At 38.7% G+C, this 22,273-nt stretch overlaps 2 protein-coding genes across 4 annotated transcripts; both read left to right on the forward strand.

Annotated features, from left to right (window-relative positions):
- The first annotated feature begins 265 nt into the window (after nucleotides 1-265).
- On the forward strand, nucleotides 266-11,986 carry LOC110739374. The gene is made up of 2 exons (XM_021919829.1): nucleotides 266-575; nucleotides 11,043-11,986. Exons 1-2 carry the CDS (start codon nucleotides 266-268, stop codon nucleotides 11,984-11,986), a joined length of 1,254 nt encoding a protein of 417 aa, XP_021775521.1.
- A 2,650-nt stretch (nucleotides 11,987-14,636) lies between these two features.
- On the forward strand, nucleotides 14,637-21,912 carry LOC110739375. Of its 3 annotated transcripts, none has more exons than XR_002514784.1 (10): nucleotides 14,637-14,734; nucleotides 14,837-14,929; nucleotides 15,227-15,363; nucleotides 15,452-17,232; nucleotides 17,601-17,864; nucleotides 19,341-19,651; nucleotides 19,741-19,926; nucleotides 20,007-20,117; nucleotides 20,218-20,302; nucleotides 20,397-20,493. XR_002514784.1 is itself a non-coding variant. In XM_021919830.1 (10 exons), the coding sequence occupies exons 6-10, from the start codon at nucleotides 19,470-19,472 to the stop codon at nucleotides 21,724-21,726; spliced, it is 582 nt and encodes a 193-aa protein (XP_021775522.1). In that variant the 5' UTR covers nucleotides 14,637-14,734; nucleotides 14,837-14,929; nucleotides 15,227-15,363; nucleotides 15,452-17,232; nucleotides 17,601-17,864; nucleotides 19,341-19,469; the 3' UTR covers nucleotides 21,727-21,912. The 3 variants fall into 3 exon arrangements, 2 of the variants coding, with proteins under 2 accessions (XP_021775522.1, XP_021775523.1); XM_021919830.1 differs by lacking the exon at nucleotides 19,741-19,926 and adding an exon at nucleotides 21,622-21,912 and having other exon boundaries at nucleotides 20,397-20,495; XM_021919831.1 differs by lacking the exon at nucleotides 19,741-19,926 and adding an exon at nucleotides 21,622-21,912 and having other exon boundaries at nucleotides 15,457-17,232; nucleotides 20,397-20,495.
- The last annotated feature ends 361 nt before the right edge of the window (nucleotides 21,913-22,273 follow it).

Here is a 22,273-nt window from a genome sequence, read left to right on the forward strand (position 1 = left end):
TTTCGTGTTTTGTTCTTCGTGCTTAGAAATAGATCAAAGTTGGATAACAACAACAAAGCCTGGTGACCCGGAATATCAACAAGGTGTTAAGGAATTTATTAAATTTGCATTTGAAAATAGTGGAGGTCGCTCCAAGCTACGTTGTCCTTGTTTTATGTGTCATAATTTTTTGCATAAGAGACCGTATGAAATTCTCAATCACTTAAATAAATGGGCATTTGATTAAACATATACCCATTGGATTTGGCATAGGGAACGTAGCGACATGCATGTGGGTGATAGTGGTGAGACTAGGGATAATGTGCGTGGAGTTCATGATGTTGATGGGGGTGATCAGTTGGAGGACATGTTGCATGCGGTTAAAGATCAATTTGATGACAACCCTTCAATGCTTGAGAGCTTGTTAAGCGACTCTGAAAAGCCATTGTATGAAGGTTGCACCAAGTACACGCGATTATCCGCTATTCTCAAGTTATATAACTTGAAGGCAGGTCATGGTTGGACTGACACTAGTTTTAATATGTTATTGGAGCTAGTGAAAGATATGCTTCCCAAAGATAATGTTCTTCCTGATGGTACATATGAGGCAAAAAAGACACTAAGCTCAATGGGTTTACCTTATGAGAAAATCCATGTATGCCCTAATGATTGTGTATTGTATTGAAATCAATACGAATCATTAGAGAGTTGTCCAATTTGTAAAGCTTCACGGTACAAGAAAAGGGAAGGAGCAATACCAGCCAAGGTATTATGGTATTTTCCTATAGTACCAAGTTTCAAACGATGGTTTTCAAAAGCAGAAGATGCAAAGAAGTTGACATGGCATTTTGATAGTCGAGTAGATGATGGAATGCTTAGACATCTAGCCGACTTTCCGCAGTGGAGGTTTATTGATGGAAAATTCCCTAAGTTTGCCAATGAAAAGCATAATTTACGCCTTGCATTGTTTACAGATAAGTTCAATCCATTTAGTTCCTTGAGTAGCACATTGAAAGAAATGGTGTCCTTCGAACAAGGGTACTATTCCGTTAGTGGGTTCAGAATTATTAGAAAACTAATATATTCAGTGAGGTCAAGTGATCGGAATGCCTGGGTGGAGGCCCTTCCGATCAGTAATATTAATGAATAATTAATATTACAGCTTAATCTTGACTGAACCCTTCGGGTCACACCCAAGCATTCAACAAACCGAACCGACGAATTAATTCGGAAGGAATCAATGAGTCGACCGAGTAATATTTATTTAGACGTCGGAAATTCGAGCTTAGAGCGTCGAAACCGAGCGTCGGAAGTCGAGTCGAAAAATAGTGAAAGACGAGACGAGAAATAGTAATAAATCAACAAAAGACCAAAATACCCCTAGCATCGGAATGCCCAAGCAAACCGAGTGCTAAGGGCGTATGGCCTAGCATGGTGGCTAGCATGCGCACCAAGCCGAGCCTAGGCTGGCTGGTGCGTGCTAGCGCACCCATGCTAGCATCCAAGGCTAGGCGCTGCCTAGTGCGTGCTAGCATGCTAGGCGCAGCCTTGTGCGCGCAATGGCTAGCAAGCCATGCCGCAACAAGCTGCAGCAGCTAGCACGCTAGGCGCGCCAGCTCGCCACAGCTAGCAGCAGCATGGCTAGGCCATTGCTTGCTGCCTAGCAGCGCTGGCCAAGGCACAAGGCCAGCAGCAGCCCGCACATACATGCTGCGCTTGCTGCCAGCAGCGCCTGGCAGCTCGCATGCGAGTGCTGGGCCTGCTAGGCTTGCTGGGCGTGGCTGCCACGGACATCAGCACATGGCAGCCCACCTTGGCTGCCTTGGTGCCCAAGGTGGGTGCCATGTGGCTAGTGGTCCTTGAGTATGTGTGGAGTGAGGTGGCCGGTTATGGGAGAGGGAGTGGGGAGCAAGTTTGGTCCCCCCCTTCTCCAAGTGGTCCTCACCTAACCACTCACATGAGCTTGCCACTTGTTGATTTATTACTAGCTTGATTATTGATTTTATTTTAGCTTTAAAATAAAATGAAAAAATCATACTATCCCACATTGATGGGAGAGTAAATGATACTCCCGTCATTTCCTATAAATACCCAAGTATGGGCATTGGGAATGATGCTTGAGTAAGAGTTGAAAAAGGTATCACAATTAGTGAAAACCTTTGAACTCAATATAATTACTCGGGTTTTATTGGTCGGGTCTTGCTAACCTCAAGACATTGGACCTAGTCGGTTTTTTTTGGTGCGGGTGGACTTCGTTGGAGGTCTCCGTGTGAGCAGGACTTGAAGCTTTCAAGTAAGAGCTCATTTTGGAGCAAAGCACGCGTCAAAGGTAATTAGCTTATCTTAACCTTGTGATTAATTTAATTATGTTTATGGTTTTATTTATTGCGAGTGCGGTCTTGTTTTTGGGTTTGTTTCCGCGGTGAGTCGGACTCACCAAACCCTAACAACGGTATCAGAGCCTCGCTCGTTTATTTTCAAAATCATAATATTTTCAAGGTGTTTTTATGGCTTAATTTTTCTTGTTTTAAGTTGCTAATTAGATTAGTAACTCGTTTTTCCAATTTTTACCTCGTAATAGAGCTGTCTTCAGCTCCCGAACCCAGATTTCGACCCAAAAATAGAGAATTTTGGGTGGACCAGAAATGCATTTTTAGGACTCTGTTTTTAGCCAAAAAAACGACCAGAAATGCATTTTTCGAGGGATTTTTCTTTTTGACGAAAAATTTTAAGTCTTTCTAACCTTGAAAATTGATTGCATATTTATGGTGGTTATGAATTTGGTTCTTTCCTTTATTTATATGCAATTTTAGACCACTTTAAGCATGATTACTTGGTAGTAATTGGTGCTTGAAAGTTTGGTTTTATTTTTTCACATAATTGCAAATTAATTGTATTAAGTGTGAAATAGTTGTTCTTTGTTGCTTCCAAGTACTAAAGATTCAATCTTTATTTATGATAAGTGATAAAAACTTTGAGTTACTAAATTCCATGAATTTTGGTTAAACTTTGTTGATTTAATCATTTTTTAGTTGATTGGAATCATAAATTTTAAAACTTGTGATTGAAATTGGTTTATCTTCATATTGGAAGATATAATTTTTTTCATGGATTCACAAGTATTAAAGTTGGAGTCTTTATTGAACTTATGTTCATTTTTCCAACTCCCTTTTATTTTGTCAAAATCTCAAGATTAATTTAAAGTGATTAAATTAATAGTGAGAATTGCCCTAATTTATTTTATTACACCACGTCAAACCAATTTTATTAAAGAATGGTTCTTGAAAATAAATTTGGTTAATTGCATTTGGATGAATTATTTAAGTTGGACTTGTTAATTTTCATTTTTCCTCAAAATTGATTCTAAAATTAATTTAGAATTGATTTATAATGTCACACACAAAATCGATAATTTTCGAAGCATTAGCACGCAACACGAGGCCTAAGAGCCCCGAGCTAGCTTTCGGCCAGCTGGGCTGCTCACGCAACCCATATGTGGCTGCCGAGGCTGCTGGGCACTTCGTTTTAAGGTGCTTGGTGTTGTGCGTGTGTGTGTGCGAGGAAGGGCGTGGGCTGTTGCTCGCTGCCAGCAGCATAGCGCGCCAGCCAGCAGCAAATAGCAGCATGGCGCAGCAGCAGCATAATGTTGTGCGCGCTGCTACGCTTGGCTGGGCTGGGCGTAGCGCATGCGAGCACAAGCAGCCCACATGCATGGTTGGTGTTGCGGGGGTGCGCATGGGCATACTACGTGCTTGTTGTATGGTACGTACAATCCCATAATTGGCACAATAACCCCGGGTTATTAAGGCGATGCTATTTTAAAGTTAATTTTAGCGTTGCTTAATATGTAAATAAGGGTATTTTTTTGGACTCCAAGTCTTAGTGCTAGGCACTTAGACATTTTGGAATTCGTAATTTTGCTTAAATTGTCGTTTTAATTATTTTGTTTATTTAATTAAAATTTTTGGAGGCTAGGCCTCAGGTTTTGAGCGACATTTGCAAAATTAATTTTGGCAAATATTTGGGTTCACCGACTTAATTAATTGGATTAGTTAAGTTGGATGATGAATTTAGTGGGAGCGTCTCTAAGTTATTACCATAACCGGTTAAAACAACTTTGACTAGTTTAATTAGGCGTGTTAATTGGATTAACCACCTAGATTAGTTACTAGTTCTCGCGCGTTTTATGCATTGTTACTTGTTTATCGTAGTAAAATGCATGGGCCATTCAGAGATAGTGAAAGGATGAATGGAATGTAAATTCTCTCACAGGTTTTATGAAATGGCAACTAGTGGGGCCCGATTAGGATAGAAAATACGGACTGTGATCCGTGATGTATTTTTTGTAAATCTAAATACGGTCTGCGAACCGTTGAGTATTTTTGTACCTTAATATTTAGATTAGTCCTAATTGTAGATACTAGCAATTGTAATATTTTGGTCAAGTCTTGAAAACGGGGTTCTTAGAAGACAAAGCCATGAAGTTGCAAATGAAGACCTTTTGAAGACTTGAAGATCTCAAGGGGTCATGCTAGTTGCCAAATGCATCTCTATTTATGTTTTCGATATATATTTATGTTTATATATATATATGAATTATATGTTAGATGCATGTTTAGGATTTCGAATGTTGAGATGATGAATTAAGTTCACTTAAATCAACCAACATAGAAATCCTAGGTCCCTAAAATATTGAGTAAAACTTGCCATTCCAAAACACACTTACCAACCGAACGAGGGTAGTGGTGGGCTACGCCAAAGCGAGGCATCACTACTTCTCCAAGAACGTAAGGCATACCGGGTATGCAAGGTGGTTTTGGTTATATTCAACGATATGAGTGATGGAGTCCTAACATGTCGTGGCAAAGTGAATAAATTGTTTAGAGAGCATTGGATGCGACGATTTATTCAACCAAGAGTGGCTTGGAGCCATTAGCAAAGCGTTTCTTACCTTAGAAGATTGAGTGTTAAGACAAGCCAAAGCATGCTTAACCACTCTTTGTTTCTTTGGATCTTGGAATCGAATTATTCTCACCTAAAATGGGGACAATCTTTAATGTGTAAATAAGACGTTTTAAATAAGTTTGATTAAAATGCATGAATTCAATCTTATTTAAGTATAATGAATGGTTTTTCATTTCAAATTCTTTCAATTGTAGAATCATGTCTTCAAATAACTCAAACAACCAATTCTCATTACGCTCAATTCTCGACAAGGAGAAGCTGAGTGGGCCAAATTTTTTTGATTGGCAAAGGAACTTGCGAATTGTTCTCATGAAAGAGCAAAAGGAATATGTCCTTGATGAGGAAATGCCCGAAGCTCCTAATGAGGAGGTGACTCAAGCTGCCCTAAATCGATGGCAAAGTGCCAATCGAGATGTCAAATGCATCATGTTGGCCACAATGTCTCCTGAGCTTCAAAAGACTTTCTTTGAAAAAGAGATGGCTTTTGAGATCATTTCTGAATTGCAGAATATGTTCCAAGAGCAGGCCCGAACTGAAAGGTTTGAAACCCACAGGCAGATCCTTGAGAGCAAGCTCAAGAAAGGAGAGCCAGTCAGCCCACATGTACTCAAAATGATTGGATTGTTTGAAAACATGGGAAGCCTTGATGCGGGGTATTCAACCGAGATGGCAATTGACATCATTCTCCACTCGCTGCACAAAGGCTATGATCAGTTCAAGATGAATTATAATATGCACAGCATGGAGAAAACCCTCACCGAGCTTCATGGTATGTTGAAGCAAGCTGAGCAAACGCTCAAGGATGAGGGAAAGCATGATATGCTCATGATTAAAAAGGGCAAGCCGTTCAAATTTTCGGGCAAGAAGAAGAAAGGCTTTAAGGGAAAAGGTAAGAAGAAAACTTTTCCGCCTAAGTCTGAAGCTACCAAGGATAAGAAGGTAGCGTCTTCTAAATCAGATTCCGAATGTTTCTACTGTAAGAAGAAGGGACATTGGAAGAGAGATTGCCTCAAGTTCAAGGAAGATAAGAAGAACGGAACCGTTGCTTCTGAATCAGGTATATTCGTTATAGACTTTAACTTCACTAGCTTAACATCATGGGTATTAGATACCGGATGTGGCTCACACCTTTGTTCCAATTCTCAGGGACTAAGGAACGCTAGAAGGCTAGAGAAGGGAGAGATTGAACTCCGGGTTGGCAATGGAGCCAGAATTGGTGCCGTATCCGTAGGAACTCTCAGTTTGTCTTTACCCACCAGGCTAGTTTTGGAACTCGATAATGTTTATTATGTTCCTAACATTACCAAAAACATTATTTCAATTTCGGCGTTGGACGCCAAAGGTTTTGAATTTCGAGTAAAGGACAAAGAATGTTCGTTTTATCTCGATAATGTTTTATATGGTATTGCACATTCTGAAAATGGCTTTTATGTGCTTTCTTTAGACAAACAAGTTTATAATGTGAATAATGATACCAAAAGAGCTAAGACCATAGAGTCAAATCAGACTTACTTGTGGCATTGTCGTCTTGGCCACATCAACATCAAACGCATCAAGAAACTTCTACAAGAAGGTGTTCTTGACTCTTTCGATTTAGAATCGTTTGAGAATTGCGAGGGATGTTTATTAGGAAAGATGATTAAACAACCATTCTCCAAGTTGGGAGAAAGGGCAAGTGACTTATTGGGTCCTATCTCTTTCTAGGGACACGCACTTCTAACTGCGGCACTAACACTGAACCGTGCTCCATCAAAAGCTGTAGAAAAGACTCCATATGAATTATGGACGAAGAAACCTCCTAGGTTAGCTTTTCTAAAGATATGGGGATGCAAAGCATATGTCAAGAAATTGATTTCTGACAAGGTTTACTTTGTGGGCTACCCAAAAGAAACCAAAGGGTATTACTTCTACAACAAATCGGAGAACAAAGTGTTTGTTGCTCGCGATGGTGTCTTTTTGGAGAAGGAGCACCTTTCCAAAATGACAAGTGGGAGGAAAATCGAACTCGACGAAGTTCGTGAGGATGAGCAACAAAATCATAATGACAGTCAAAGTGCTTAAACAGCATCTGTTGACGCAGGTCAAAATGATCAAAATGTGCAAAGTCGAACCGACAATGCAAATTCTCAATCCATTACCCTACGTAGGTCTCAGAGGCCGAGATCTCAACCTGATAGATATCTTGGTTTAGTATTAACCGAGAATCAGGACATCCTGATTATGGATGGAGATGAACCGGCAACCTACAAGCAAGCGATGGCAAGCACCGACTCTGCTAAATGGCAAGAGGCCATGAGATCTGAAATGGATTCCATGTTTGAAAATTAAGTTTGAGACTTGGTTGACTTACCCAAAGGTTATACACCTATTGGATGTAAGTGGATTTTCAAGTTGAAAACCGACGAAGATGGAAATGTATTCATTTACAAAGCTAGATTGGTGGCAAAAGGTTACAGACAAGTTCATGGTATTGATTACGATGAAACCTTTTCACCAGTCGCAATGCTTAAATCCGTTCTGATCCTTCTAGCGATTGCTGCATATTACAATTATGAAATATGGCAGATGGACGTCAAAACCGCCTTCCTTAATGGTTATTTGGAAGAAACTGTGTATATGACACAGCCTGAAGATTTTGTCGACCAAAACAATGCTAAGAAAGTTTGTAAGCTTAAGAAGTTCATTTATGGATTAAAGCAAGCAGAAGTTGGAATCTGCAATTCGATGAAGCCATCAGGAAGTTTGGTTTTATCAAGAATCCAGATGAATCTTGTGTTTACAAGAAGGTCAGTGAGAGTGACATCGCCTTCCTAGTCTTATATGTCGATGACATATTGCTCATTGGAAACAACATTCCGTTGTTAGAGTCTGTAAAGGCCTGGCTTGGAAAGTGCTTCTCAATGAAAGACTTGGGAGAGGCTCAATACATACTAGGCATCAAGATCTATAGGGATAGATCGAAAAGGATGATTGGATTGAGTCAGAGTACTTATATTGATAAGGTACTTGCTCGATTTGGCATGGAGGAGGCCAAGAGAGGTCACCTGCCAATGTCACATGGCATAACCCTAAGCAAGAAGCAGTGTCCACAGACACCTGATGAGCGGGTAAGAATGAATCAGATTCCATATGCTTCGCTTATTGGATCGATCATGTATGCCATGATATGTTCTAGGCCAGATGTATCGTATGCCTTGAGTGCTACGAGTCGTTACCAATCAAACCCAGGAGAGGCGCATTGGACTGCGGCCAAAAATATCCTAAAGTACTTGAAAAGGAACAAGGATAAATTCCTGGTGTATGGTGGTGTAGAGGATTTAGTTGTGGAAGGTTATACCGACGCAAGCTTCCAGACAAACAGAGACGATTTCAAATCGCAATCTGGATATGTGTTCTGTCTAAATGGAGGGGCGTTTAGTTGGAAGAGCACAAAGCAGAGTACAACTGCAGATTCTACAACTGAAGCCGAATACTTAGCAGCTGCTGAAGCAGCTAAGGAGGCTGTTTGGATTCGTAAGTTCGTTGGTGAAATTGATGTTGTACCCTCTATAAAGGGTCCAATAGCCCTCTATTGTGACAACAATGGAGCTATTGCTCAGGCCAGAGAGCCTAGGGAACATCAGAAGGTCAAACATGTCAAGCGGCGATTTCACATGATTCGAGAATGGAAATCAGAGGGTGAAATTAGAATTTGCAAAGTTGGAACGGATGACAATGTAGCCGATCCACTTACTAAACCTTTGCCTCATGTGAAGCACAACAAGCATGTAGAGGCAATGGGAATCAAGCATGTAGGAGACTGGCTTTGATTTCCTTGTTTAGTGTTTTAGTTAATTTTGAGAAAAATTAATGTAAGACGCTAAGGAAAACCATTCAAGTTTTGGAGTAATATAAAATTTCATGCAATATTTTATTACTCCGTTATGCTATTTAATTGTGGTTTAGGATTAAATAATGAGTCCATTCGATTCTGAGAATATTCAAAATAGGGTATCAAGACCAGTCTTGGTAAAAAAACACCTATTAAGTGAACATTGAATATTATAATCGAAAATTATCCCTAATCAAGGTCATTTAAACAATGGACGATTAATGACCAATTGAGATTAGTGTGTAGTCTGATTTATAGCACCGTTTCATGTACTATAAGGACATGATTGTCATAAATCATTTGCACAGGTATTGGTTTAGAACCATACTGGATCGACCTATGAGAATACTTTAAGAAATTAAAAATTTGTCATAAGTATACTTCTCATTATGGCTATCGGAACCTATTTCCTCGACCATGAGTATTGTAAGTTCTCTTGTTTGAGTACTAGTTCGCTTTGATGTTGTCAAACGTCTGCCGTAATTGGGGATTATAACGGCAACACTCGGGCGACTAGGTCCTCTCAGTAAGAGTAGCTACATTACAAGACTGGGAATGTCCCCCTACTAAAATAGGGAAGATGCCTTTGTTGTATACAAGGCCTCTCGTAGAGCGAGACTGTAAAATGCATGGCCGTGCTCGGATGGATTTTAGAAATCATCTGTTTATTGACAGTCGGACTCGGAATCAGGAAACACTTCTGGACGTAATAAGGATGACAAAACAAATCTTACCTTATAGTTCATGAAGAGACATTAAGCGACGTAGGAAAAAGGTTGTACACAAAATGCGCACTTGTCTAGAAGGACAAGTGGGAGATTGAAAGGAATGGTGTCCTTCGAACAAGTGTATTATTCCGTTAGTGGGTTCGGAATTATTAGAATGCTAATATATTCAGTGAGGTCAAGTGATCGGAATGCCTGGGTGGAGGCCGCTTTCAATCAGTAATATTAATGAATAATTAAAATTACAGCTTAATCTTGACTGAACCCTTCGGGTCACACCCAAGCATTCAAAAAACCAAACCGACGAATTAATTCGGAAGGAATTAATGAGTCGACCGAGTAATATTTATTTAAACGTCGGAAATTCGAGCTTAGAGCGTCGAAACCAAGCGTCGGAAGTCGAGTCAAAAAATAGTGAAAGACGAGACGAGAAATACTAATAAATCAACAAAAGACCAAAATACCCCTAGCATCGGAATGCCCAAGCAAACCGAGTGCTAAGGGCGTATGGCCTAGCATGGTGGCTAGCATGCGCACCAAGCCGAGCCTAGGCTGGCTGGTGCGTGCTAGCGCACCCATGCTAGCATCGCAAGGCTAGGCGCTGCCTAGTGCGTGCTAGCATGCTAGGCGCAGCCTTGTGCGCGCAATGGCTAGCAAGCCATGCCGCAACAAGCTGTAACAGCTAGCACGCTAGGCGCGCCAGCTCGCCACAGCTAGAAGCAGCATGGCTAGGCCATTGCTTGCTGCCTAGCAGCGCTGGCCAAGGCACAAGGCCAGCAGCAGCCCGCACAAGCATGCTGGGCTTGCTGGCCAGCAGCGCTTGGCAGCCCGCATGCGAGTGCTGGGCTTGCTGGGCGTGGCTGCCACGGACAGCAGCACATGGCAGCCCACCTTGGCTGCCTTGGTGCCCAAGGGTGGGTGTCATGTGGCTAGTGGTCCTTGAGTGTGCGTGGAGTGTGGTGGCCGGTTATGGGAGAGGGAGTGGGGAGCAAGTTTGGTCCCCCCCTTCTCCAAGTGGTCCTCACCTAACCACTCACATGAGCTTGCCACTTGTTGATTTATTACTAGCTTGATTATTAATTTTATTTTAGCTTTAAAATAAAATGGAAAAATCATACTATCCCACATTGATGGGAGAGTAAATGATACTCCCATCATTTCCTATAAATACCCAAGTATGGGCATTGGGAATGATGCTTGAGTAAGAGTTGAAAAAGGCATCACAATTAGTGAAAACCTTTGAACTCAATATAATTACTTGGGTTTTATTGGTCGGGTCTTGCTAACCCCAAGACATTGGACCTAGTCGATTTTGTTGGTGCGGGTGGACTTCGTTGGAGGTCTCCGTGTGAGCGGGACTTGAAGCTTTCAAGTAAGAGCTCATTTTGGAGCGAAGCACGCGTCAAAGGTAATTAGCTTATCTTAACCTTGTGATTAATTTAATTATGTTTATGGTTTTATTTATTGCGAGTGCGGTCTTGTTTTTGGGTTTGTTTCCGCAGTGAGTCGGACTCACCACGAATCATTAGAGAGTTGTCCAATTTGTAAAGCTTTACGGTACAAGAAAAGGGAAGGAGCAGTACCAGCCAAGGTATTATGGTATTTTCCTATAGTACCAAGTTTCAAACGATGGTTTTCAAAAGCAGAAGATGCAAAGAAGTTGACATGGCATTTTGATAGTCGAGTAGATGATGGAATGCTTAGACATCTAGCCGACTCTCCGCAGTGGAGGTTTATTGATGGAAAATTCCCTAAGTTTGCCAATGAAAAGCATAATTTACGCCTTGCATTGTCTACAGATAAGTTTAATCCATTTAGTTCCTTGAGTAGCACATATAGCACATGGCCAGTTATGTTGGTCACCTATAACTTACCTCCTTCATTGTGCATGAAGAGAAGGTTTATGTTCTTGTCGTTGTTATTTCAAGGTTCAAAGCAACCAGGAAATGACATCGATGTGTATTTGACACCACTTATTGATGATTTGATTATGCTTTGGGAAGAAGGTGTTGAAGTGTTTAACGCACATCGCAATGAGAAGTTTAATTTGAAAGCAATGCTATTTTGCACTATTCAAGATTTTCCGGCTTATGGTAACCTTTCGGGGTACACTGTAAAGGGGGAAATAACCCGTCCCATCGGTACGGAGGATTACAAGGGAACTTGGTTAAAAGCATCTAGAAAGCATGATTATTCGGTTCATTGTCAATTTTTGCCGCCTAATCATCCATATCGCAGGAGAAAGAATGTATTCTATGGGAAGCAAGAGTTTAAAGGGCAACCAAAAGTCATCTTAGGTGAAAAGGTGTTCGATAAGGTGAAAAATATTGAAATCACATTTGGCAAGAAACATAAATCGACCCTTTCTATGAAGGGGTTAAAAAAAGTGTTCATATCTTTGGCGGCTTCCTTATTGGAAACATCTTTTAGTGAGACATTCACTTGATGTTATGCATAATGAGAAGAATGTGTGTGATAGTTTGATTGGTACCTTATTGAATATCAACGGTAAGACTAAAGATGGCAAAAAAGCCAGGGATGACTTAAAGGATATGGGGATTAGAGGTGAACTCCATGCAAATGATAATGATATAGGTCGAATGTACTTGCCTCCTCCTGCTTACACTTTGTCAAGAAAAGAGAAAATCGAATTTTGTGAAAGCTTGGCAGGAGTGAAAGTGCTTGAGGGTTATTCTTCTAATATTCGTAGCCTTGTGAATATGGAAACCTTGAAACTTGTAGGCCTAAAGTCTCATGATTGCCATGTTTTGATGCAACAGTTATTACCTGTGGCGATTCGCTCAATTTTGCCTAAAGATGTTCGTTTTGCTATTATCAACCTATGTGGATTTTTTCATACGATTTATAGCAAAGTCATTGATCCTAAAGAGCTGACTACTTTGGAGAATGAAATTGTTTCAGTTTTATGTCAATTAGAGATGTACTCCCGTCCTTCATTTTTTGATATTATGGTTCATTTACCGGTCCACTTAGTTTAAGAGATCAGATTTTGTGGTCCGGTTCACTTGAGAAATCAGTGGTGTTTTGAGAGACAAATGAAAACCTACAAGGGATATGTGACGAATGTTTTTCATCCAGAAGGTTGTATAGCTGAACGACTGTTTTATGAAGAAGTTCTTTCTTATACTGGTGACTTTTTTTTTTTAATTTAAAGCGAATTGGGCTTCCTATATCTCATCACAGTGGAAGAATGGATGGTGAGGGGACCATAGGTCGAAAACAGCGTGACTTATCTAGTGATGATTGGCATAAGGCACATTCATACATTCTTCATAATAAGGATGAAGTCATGCCATATGTGGAGCAACACATGAGTTACTTGAGGAAGTGCAACAGAAAGGCAAATGAGAAATCATTAGCTGCCGAACATAGAAGATCATTCATTAGTTGGTTCAAAGTTCAAGTAATGATAGAGCTAATGGATTCTTCTACTGTAATTTCTAATCGATTGAAGAGTTTAGCATTTGGGCCTAATTTCAACGCTACTTACTATTCTGGATATGTTATAAAGGGTTGCACATTTTACACAAGGTTCCAAGATCAACAGAGTATTATGCAGAATAGTGGTGTTACTTTAGAGGCCGAAGCCTTGCGTTTTTCCAGTGCTAAAGACAAAAATCATGTGAGTGGTTTGATGAGGTACTATGGGGTTATTAAAGAGATTTGTGAGTTACATTACTCTACTTTTTCAGTACCTCTTTTTAAATGCCAATGGATTGATAATAACAATGGGGTCGAACATAGTAATTTTGGGCTTACATTGGTTGATCTCAACAAATTTGGGCATAAATAAGATCCTTTCATCTTAGCAAGTCAAGAAAAATAAGTGTTTTATATGACTGACCCGTTAAACAAGAAAATGTCAGCAGTTATAACACCGAATCCTTGACATATTGATGATGATTATGGCGATGATAGTGTGTTAGACAATGGTTATGTTATGCGTAAGGTACAAGGATATATTGAGGATTATGTAGCCGATGATGTTTTAATATATGTGAGAGATGACCACAATGAAGGCGTGTGGGTTGAAAAAGAAAAAAAGGGATCTAAGCGAAAGCGTGATGGCAAAACTTTGTAGGTGTGTTATAAATTGTGCTTGTGTAAATCATTTTCATTTCCTCGTTACTAAACTAAACTTCTCCATTTTGTTTAGTTTTTAGCAGATGTTTTTTTTTTTTTTGAGTTCAACTACTCATGTGACTCTAAATGTTGACCTTTTGTAGATGGCTCGAAAGAAATTGCAAGTGCACGCAACGGACAATTCTGAATGCGAGGAAGAAAGAGGTCGTACCGTGCTCCGAATGGTTGGGAGAGCTATTCAGATTGGCACAAAAATCCCTTTACAATGGAATTCAACCAGGAGAATCCCTATCGGTGTTCATAGAGGTCATTTCTCCACCTACATTGGTGTAGTTGTCCGTGAAAAAGTGAGTATCACCTACAGAAAGTGGTCAGACCTACCTAAAGCACTCGTTGATGATTTGTATGAGAATATCTTGGTATGAAATCAACGTCTATATTTTAAAGGAAGAGAAACTGAATTATAGATACTTTTACATATGATGAACGGTTGAATTTATTTTGGATACAGAGGGGGTTTCATGTCCTTGAGGGTCGTAAAGGTTGGATTATGAAACGAGCTTGCATTCGATGGAGAGCTTTCAAGACTAGATTAAGGTCTTGTTTGGCAAATGGCTGTTGGCGGTTGGCTGTTGGCTGGTTCACTTGGCTTGTTTGACCAATTGGAATGTTTGGCTGTTTTTAATGACTTTTGAAATTGGCTGTTTAAGCTGGCTGTTTATAAAAGTGTTTGGTAAATTAATTGTTGATTGTTGGCTGTTTATTAGATAATTTGTGGGCTAACAAGCCAAAAGCCAACAAAAAGCTACTCAAAGCAGCTTTTTCATTTTGGCTTAAAAGCCAGCTTTTTCGTTGACTAAAAAGCCAATTACCAAACACATTTTTTGGCTGTTTGACCACCTAAAAAAGCCAAAAGCCAAAAGCTAACTAGAAAGCCATTAAAAAGCCAATTACCAAACATGGCCTAAGGCTCAAGTGGTTGTACCTGAAAGATGGAACGATCAACAATTCTCCACCATTGAAGTATCCTTTTATATCTAAAGATGATTGGGAAAAATTCATTCAAGCTTGTATTTCTAGGGACTTCAAGGTGCAAGTTCACTACGTTGGCATTTATTTTGTCTATATTGTTTTTTTGTTTAAATTTAAAATTTGTGTGGTTTAACTCTGACATCAAATATAATTATTGTAGAAATTGAGTGAAAGAAATCGTGAAAGTTCGAAGAAGAGGACCTCAAAATATCGAGGTGGCAGACTTGGCTATCAATATTTTGAAGAAACAATTGTAAGTATATGCTAATCCTTTCATAACTACTTTATGAAAACAGTGAGTTCTTATTGTTGTAACCTTTTGTTTCTGTCTTCAAATTTTTTTTTGCTATATTCAGTTCTCTGCTATTTCATGATTTTGAAGAAAAGTGTTCTGTTTTGCCTCATTAATTAGATTAATAGTGACAATCCTCACCATGCTCTTTCCTGTTACTTTAATAAACGAAGATTTAGAGAACTTAATTGAGATTTTTATAACTTTTGAAATCCTTTGTGCTTCAGCTATATATTCTATTTTTATTTGCAATGTTAGGAAAAAGAGCTGGAGAAGCAAGGAGTACATGTTTCATACGTGCCTCGACATTTGACTTGGATCAAAGCTCATTCCCACAGAAGAATGGAGTTTTAACTTTTGATAATCCTGCTGATAAGGAAATCCATGATGCAATAGTAAGATATATTACATTTTTTTTTCTTGTTTTTGGGTCACTAAGATTATTATTTAGTGACTGATATAATTATTTGTGAAAATTTCAAGATTAGATTGGAGGCACAAGTTAAAAAAGGTGAAATACTCTCTACAGGTAGAGATGACATCTTAGCAAGAGCGTTGGACAAGCAAGAACGGGGTGGTTCTGTAAGGGGTGTTGGATCTGGAGTAACTAACACAGAGTACTTTGGGTTTAACACACCACCTGCACCTAGCGAAGTGAATGCTAAAATGAATGCGATGAACTCAAAGATGGCATACATGATGAAGCAACAGAATTTTATAGTGTCATTCATGATGTCATGCTTGAACCAAGAGCAATTGAGAGCATTCATGGCTGGTGGTGCTCGGCAAGGTGTTTTTGGTGGTGACACTGACACTACATGTTTAGCTGGCCTGCTTGGCGTTTCTGGTAAAAATTTTTGTTTTGGTGGTGACTCCAATTAGGGGTGTTCAAATCCGGGTACCCGGGTTTTCGGGTACCCGAAACAGCGGGTACCCGGATCTTCGGGTAGTTTGAAACTCGGTCCATGCCCCGACCCGAGAAAACCGGGTATCCGGGATTCGGGTACCCGATTTTATCGGGTCGGGTCATAGGGTACCCGGATTCAATATGATAATAATTTGCCCAAAATATGAAAAATGATAAACAATCAAGAATCTTCTACCCAACCTTCAGAAAATTAGAATAAGTACAGCTAAAACTACACACAATTAGAAGTATAATAAGTGTACAACTAAAAATAAATCTTTATTAAAGATTTAATATAAAAAAAAAAAAGAAAAAAAAAAACTCAGTTTCATTAGTAGTTGTCTTCCTCCCACCGTCACTTACATCATCATCAATACCATCCATCATCAAAATCATTATTCACCATCAAAAGGCACCACGCGATTCTTGCCACGAAATTGAAGACCCACAATCAACCACCACCAGTCCACCACCTTTCCTCGATTACAACCCAGAAAGTGAAGATGCCCTCACAAAATCGAACCACCCACTCCCCCTATAATTCGAATAAGACCCAAAATGCAAATAAATAATCAATTACGAGATCTACAAAGTCAAGAGGAATAAATATTGTATTATAACTTTATAAGCAAGGTAGGAGAAGAACATTGAAGAATAAAAGATGGAAAAGTGTTTTAGAGTGAGAAACTGAGAAGAAGAGGAGAGAGGAGAGGAGAGGCTAGGCGGCTAGTTGTGTTTTCTTGAAATTAAAACCCTAGGTGGCTTTTTTTCTTTTAATATTGCTGTTGATACATACGGGTAGTCGGGTACCCGAGTTAACCAAAGTGTGCCCCATGACCCGGCCCGCGACCAGGCAATTTTTTCGGTCGGGTACCCGACCCGAAAAATGCTAAAAATTGACAAATTACCCGTCGGGTTTTTCTCGGGGTCATCGAGTAATCGGGACGGTTTTTTTTTGAACACCCCTAACTCCAATGGTTCTACCAGCTAAGGGTCGGGAGATATTGGGTTCAATGATGCTCAGATAGACAACACTATTGGTTATGAGATCCCGTTGACACAACTCTTAATTGGAGGTATGGAACACCTTGACGGTGAAGGGCCACAATTCAGATACGATTCACCAGGGGATAAATCTCATGAAGAGGCCTACTATGCACATGAAATTAAGTTAAATGCAGAAGCTCATCATACAAACAGCACTATTGTGCATCAGCCTCATCTTCAAATTCTTGAGATATAGCCATATCGTGTCCAATGGCCTGAGGTGAACCTTATCGATCAATTTGTACATACCACAACCCCCGCACTGCTAAGTCAAGTTGTGGATACCATCAGCAACCATACATTTCCCGAGGTTAGCCATACTTTGCACATCTGTCCTTCTTAAACAAAATCTGAAATCTAGCATAATTATCAGAAATTGAAGTTCAGAACTGAAGATCTGAACAAAATGTTAAAACCGATGATTTCAAAACTGACCTGAAGATCAAAAGTTATATATTTGCACATATGATTATATGATCTTGGCTTTATGTTAGATTTATGAGGTTATTTCTTTTTTCTTTTTTTTGAGTACCTTTTTTTTTTTGCAACTTTTAGAGAAACTCTCATGCTAAATTTTGGATAGTTCTGAATTCTGAATGTTTTGACTCTCCTATTGAGTTATGAATGCTGACTTGGACTTTACTACTCTTTTGTGACAACTTGTGTTCTCATTTTTAGGGATGGAGTGACTATTGCTTGGCAATTGAGGGAAGCGACAAACAACTACAAGTTGTTGCTAACAGACAAGTCTTCATAGAAAGCAGCACATAAGTTCTTGGTAATCATACCATATCGTTGCCCTCTGGTCATCGTCGAGTCACCATAACAGAAGATATTGTGCCAACTGCTCCTCTGCCATGCCCAAACAATGAATTGCTTTTTGTATGTCATGCTAAGAGATCTTATACAGCTTGGCCTAATCATTTGATTTTCCCCAAAAAGGTAGTATTCTTCCTTGATTTTAAGCTGTTTGTGTGCTACTGTGCTCTACTGTCTTTATGCTTCATTTTTTTTGTTTAAAGTTATGTCAGTGACCGCCCTGCTTGGCTGCAGCGGCAGCAACCCTGCCTGGCCTACTCAATAAATAAATTTTAAAAAAAAAAACTAATTTAAAACTACTAATTTACTACTCGAACTACTCAATACTCATCACTCCATGAGTATGATAAGCTCAAAAAACTACTACACGTAAAATAAACCGTTACTTTATCTAATTAACTGCTAAATAAGTGCATCATCACATTTATCTTAATTAAATGCTTTTGTTGTTACTTTTTTAGAATCTTAATTAAAGTTTAGATTGTACAGAATAAACCTAAAATTACTAAATTCAGATTGTTATACAAGTAGTAAATTAGTAGTTTTAAATTAGTTTTTTTTTTAAATTTATTTATTGAGTAGGCCAGGCAGGGTTGCTGCCGCTGCAGCCAAGCAGGGCGGTCACTGACATTCTGGATGTTGTTCATGAATTTATGGAATTTGATTATATAAGTTTTGTAATTTTGGTGCAATTTGAGAAAAATAAGAAGTTCAATTTCAATTGAACTTGTTACGATGATTTTAAATTTTTAATGTTATAGTGTAATTGTTCATACAATTTGTTATTCGTTGAATTTTAGTGGAGTTATTCTTAATTAATTCAAGCCAAATTTGTAGATGAATCAATGCAAAGCTTACTAACATATAAAGTTCTTGAATATGGAAACAATGATAAAATGTCTGAAACTGGTTGCTTGTTCTTCCTGAAGAAAAGCTAAGATTTGAACCTTGGTTGGAACAAGAGTATGGCTGCTGTAATAATCTAGTATACCTATATGTGTTCCTGTATGCCTTTTGACCGTTTAATCGAGGACCGAGAATCCGATAGGGGTTTACAGTCTCCAGCTTCATTCATAGCTTTCCCTAATCTATGTTTCGATTTGTTGTTGGTTTGTCATGAAAGTTGTAATAACTACACTGTATTTTGCTGATGAATATTCATGAGACTTTCACTTAGGCCCTGTTTGATTTGATGTAAAATGTTTTCTTTTCCCATTTTCATTTTTTTGTTTGTCAAGGGTGGACAACAATTTTCCCAATGGTGGAAGATTGTACCAATTTTGGGCTTCACAAAGCTGGGCCCAAGGCGGTTGCCCCACCTGCCCTACCCCAGCTACGGCCCTGGCTTTACCTGGCTGGCAGCGGCAGTAGCCCTGCTTGGCTTGCAGGGGCAGCAGCCGCGCCTGGCCTGCAGGGGCAGCAGTCGCGCCTAGCCTGCAGGGGCGCAAGCCGCCCTCGGCCTGCAGGGGCAGCAGCCCTGCGTGCAGGGCAACAACTTAGTTTTTCGGTTCCTATCCCCTCTTACTTTCTGCTGTGTTGTTCCTTGCATTTTTTTATGATAGTCTTGTTTTATTTTTCATGTGAAAACATATTATAAAGGCCAACAAGCAATCAGATAAAGAAGTTGATGTGACCACACCATCCCCACAATCTAAATCCTCCCATGCATCAACAACTCGTAAGTATGTGATTACCGACAAGGATCGTGAGAAGGTGACATCTATTTTGATGTGTGTTATGAGAAAAAAAGCTATGGGGATGCAAAATACCGGCGATACCATCTCTATAACTATTCCAGAGAGCATGTTTCTTAACGAAAATGGGTTAAATGTTTCACTTGATTACGAAGACTTGATTGATTGGTGTTTCCAAAGGGAGGTTGGAGAATCGCAAATGAATATATTCATGAAGTAAGTTCACCTCTAGTTTAGTTTCTAATTACAATGTGGAATTTTTTTGGCCTGTTCTCTTACATATTTGCATCTTTTAATGGGATAAGGCTCTTGAAAGAACATTATCACAAATAAGGTATCTCGGGAATGTATGGGTTTTGTGACTCTAATGTTCTATCGCCTTTGAAACCAACGACAAACGAGTAAGTTCGATCTAACTATTTAGCTCGTGTTTTTGAGTGCAATGAGGGGAAGAACTATAATCAGCTATTCTTTGCTCCTTTTAATGACAAGTAAGTATAGTTTCTTTGTTATGTAATTATGTAACTTTGATTGTTATTCTTGTTCATTATTTACGCTTTAATATATGTAGTATGCATTGGACGTTAGCTGTTATTAGTCCCTGGAATGGGTTGGTGTATTGGCTAGATCCACTTGGAGCAGAAAATAAAATCAACTCATTCCCTGAAAAGATTATCACTGAGTAAGTATAATTGCAATAATTGTGTCATTAACTTCTGATTTTGTTCTTACTGCGTCTTTGGAAACTATTACGATTCTCCTATCTTCACGTAATTGTGTAGAGGAATCAAACAATTCAGCTCGGTCCATTGGAAGGACATCAAGAAAATAAAAAAGAATGCATATATTAGGTGGGAGCAACCACAAGTAAGTGATCTAATGTTTTACCGCAGTTGATATTATGCAATTTAATCCTAAAATCTAATATCGTGTTAATGATTATTTTTTTGCATTATTTTAGTGTCCTCGTCAACCAGCATACACCAAGTATTGTGGATACTTTGTTTGTCGATATATGCTAGAGATTGTGCAGAAAAGAGTGTTATGGGTTTCCAAGCAGGTAGATTACAAATATGTCATTTAAATTGGTATAATCAGCTTATGCAATTGGTATAATATGCAATCTGCTAATCTGTAATAACTATAAGGTTTTGTATTCTGATTGTCAAGTCTGCTTTTCATTTTTGAATCAGTCTTGAAATTAAGATATGAATGAACTTTGTAATTGGAGGTCTGATCCCCCTTTGGAATTTCATTATAGTTGTGATTTTCAGTTCTGAAATTCATTTCTTTTCTTTGCTTTGTTATGTCTTAAATACGCCAATTCCTGAAATTAAGTGAGCTAAGGGTGTGATGGGCTAACATCTATACCAACCTGTGATAAATTAAAGGTAATAGCATATAATTCATATTATGCTACTCCATGAAATCAAGACTGTAATTTTCAACTTTGATAGCCTATTTATCAGCACCTGGCAATCTGATTCAAGCACCAACTCCTCATACCCGAGCCTCCTTGCAAGCTTGATGGAAAATAACAATGGTCTGCCTTCTGCCACTTCTGCGGCCATTGAGCTTGGTTTGCAATTTTCAGCTAGTAAGCAAACTTTTTTTTTTTGACAGCTGGAAAAAGGGAAGCTACCCCCTATAAGAAATATATCTAACAGAAACACAGTGAAACCTAATGAACATCACTAATTTTCTTAGTGAGCATTTGGCCTTCCTGTAAGCCAATGTTATCCCTACATCCACCTGATGTTACCTTTCATGTTGCCAACCTGACTGATGCTCAAGATGGCCTGTTCACAGTGTCCATAACCTGTAATCAGGTTGATACACTCAGAAAACTGATCTTTTCCGTGCTGACCTTGTGCCTTGTCCTTTTCTAAGCCCGGTGGGCCATCAGTACCAGTATCAGTTCTAGTCTCAGCTTCATCACCAATTTCCTTCACCTCCAGCTTCTGGATACAAACTCTGATGTGCTAGATGTTTTAACATCTAAGTTGTAATTTATTTCCTTTTCTTGTTAAAAATAAAAAGTGAGCTAAGGTTGTGGATTGAGGATGTTCATCAATGTGCTTTGTTATGTTTGATTTTCGGCTTTTGGATAAATATCTCTTTGATTTCCGTCAAAAATAAATAAATAAATTATACTCATATTTGATGGCATATGTTGTATGTTGCAGGTCTTTCACTCGATTTGTACATATTCTTCGGAAGACATTGATGAAATGCGAGATTTGTGGATTAAATATGTTCTTGATCATGAGCCAGATGAAGAAGATTCGTGATGGATGAGCTAAATGAAGAATGAGATGAGCTTGAGTATGAGATTAGCTTACTGTTAATCATTATACTTGTACATCTAGCTCCACTTTTGAACCTTTTTTTTTATAGGAAAAGCTCTACTTTTGAGTTTTGTTTTTTAATATTAGAATTAATGTAAATTTTGGGTTAAACTCTGTTGGACAGAATTAGTTTTTGTATTAAAGTTTATATATATATATATATATACATATATATATATATATATATATATATATATATATATATATATGTATGTATATATATATATATATATATATATATATATATATATATATATATGCGCATTATATGGAAAATTTATGTGTATGTATATGTGTTGGCGCCAAAATTAATTGCAGGAATATGAATTGCAAAATTACAGGGAATCAATTCAGATCATGCGAATATAATTATTATTATTATTATTTTTAAAAAAACGACCATGGAGAGACCACCTATGTTAAAATAGGTGGTCTTAGTTTTTAAATCTAGAGACCACCTATTTAAAACATTTGGTCTCTATTCCTCTAT

Source organism: Chenopodium quinoa, unplaced genomic scaffold, assembly GCF_001683475.1.
Source record: "Chenopodium quinoa cultivar QQ74 unplaced genomic scaffold, ASM168347v1, whole genome shotgun sequence".
Taxonomy (NCBI): domain Eukaryota; kingdom Viridiplantae; phylum Streptophyta; class Magnoliopsida; order Caryophyllales; family Amaranthaceae; genus Chenopodium; species Chenopodium quinoa.

What these genes read in the sequence shown, in the direction of transcription:
- LOC110739374 (XM_021919829.1), top strand. Translation starts at nt 266, where the DNA reads ATGCATGTGGGTGATAGTGGTGAGACTAGGGATAATGTGCGTGGAGTT. An exon ending in AGATAATGTTCTTCCTGATG is followed by an intron (nt 576 to 11,042) that starts GTACATATGAGG and finishes TTGTTTCCGCAG; the next exon opens with TGAGTCGGACTCACCACGAA.
- LOC110739375 (XM_021919830.1), top strand. Translation starts at nt 19,470, where the DNA reads ATGTGTGTTATGAGAAAAAAAGCTATGGGGATGCAAAATACCGGCGAT. An exon ending in TTAGGTGGGAGCAACCACAA is followed by an intron (nt 20,303 to 20,396) that starts GTAAGTGATCTA and finishes GCATTATTTTAG; the next exon opens with TGTCCTCGTCAACCAGCATA. An exon ending in TGTTATGGGTTTCCAAGCAG is followed by an intron (nt 20,496 to 21,621) that starts GTAGATTACAAA and finishes TGTATGTTGCAG; the next exon opens with GTCTTTCACTCGATTTGTAC.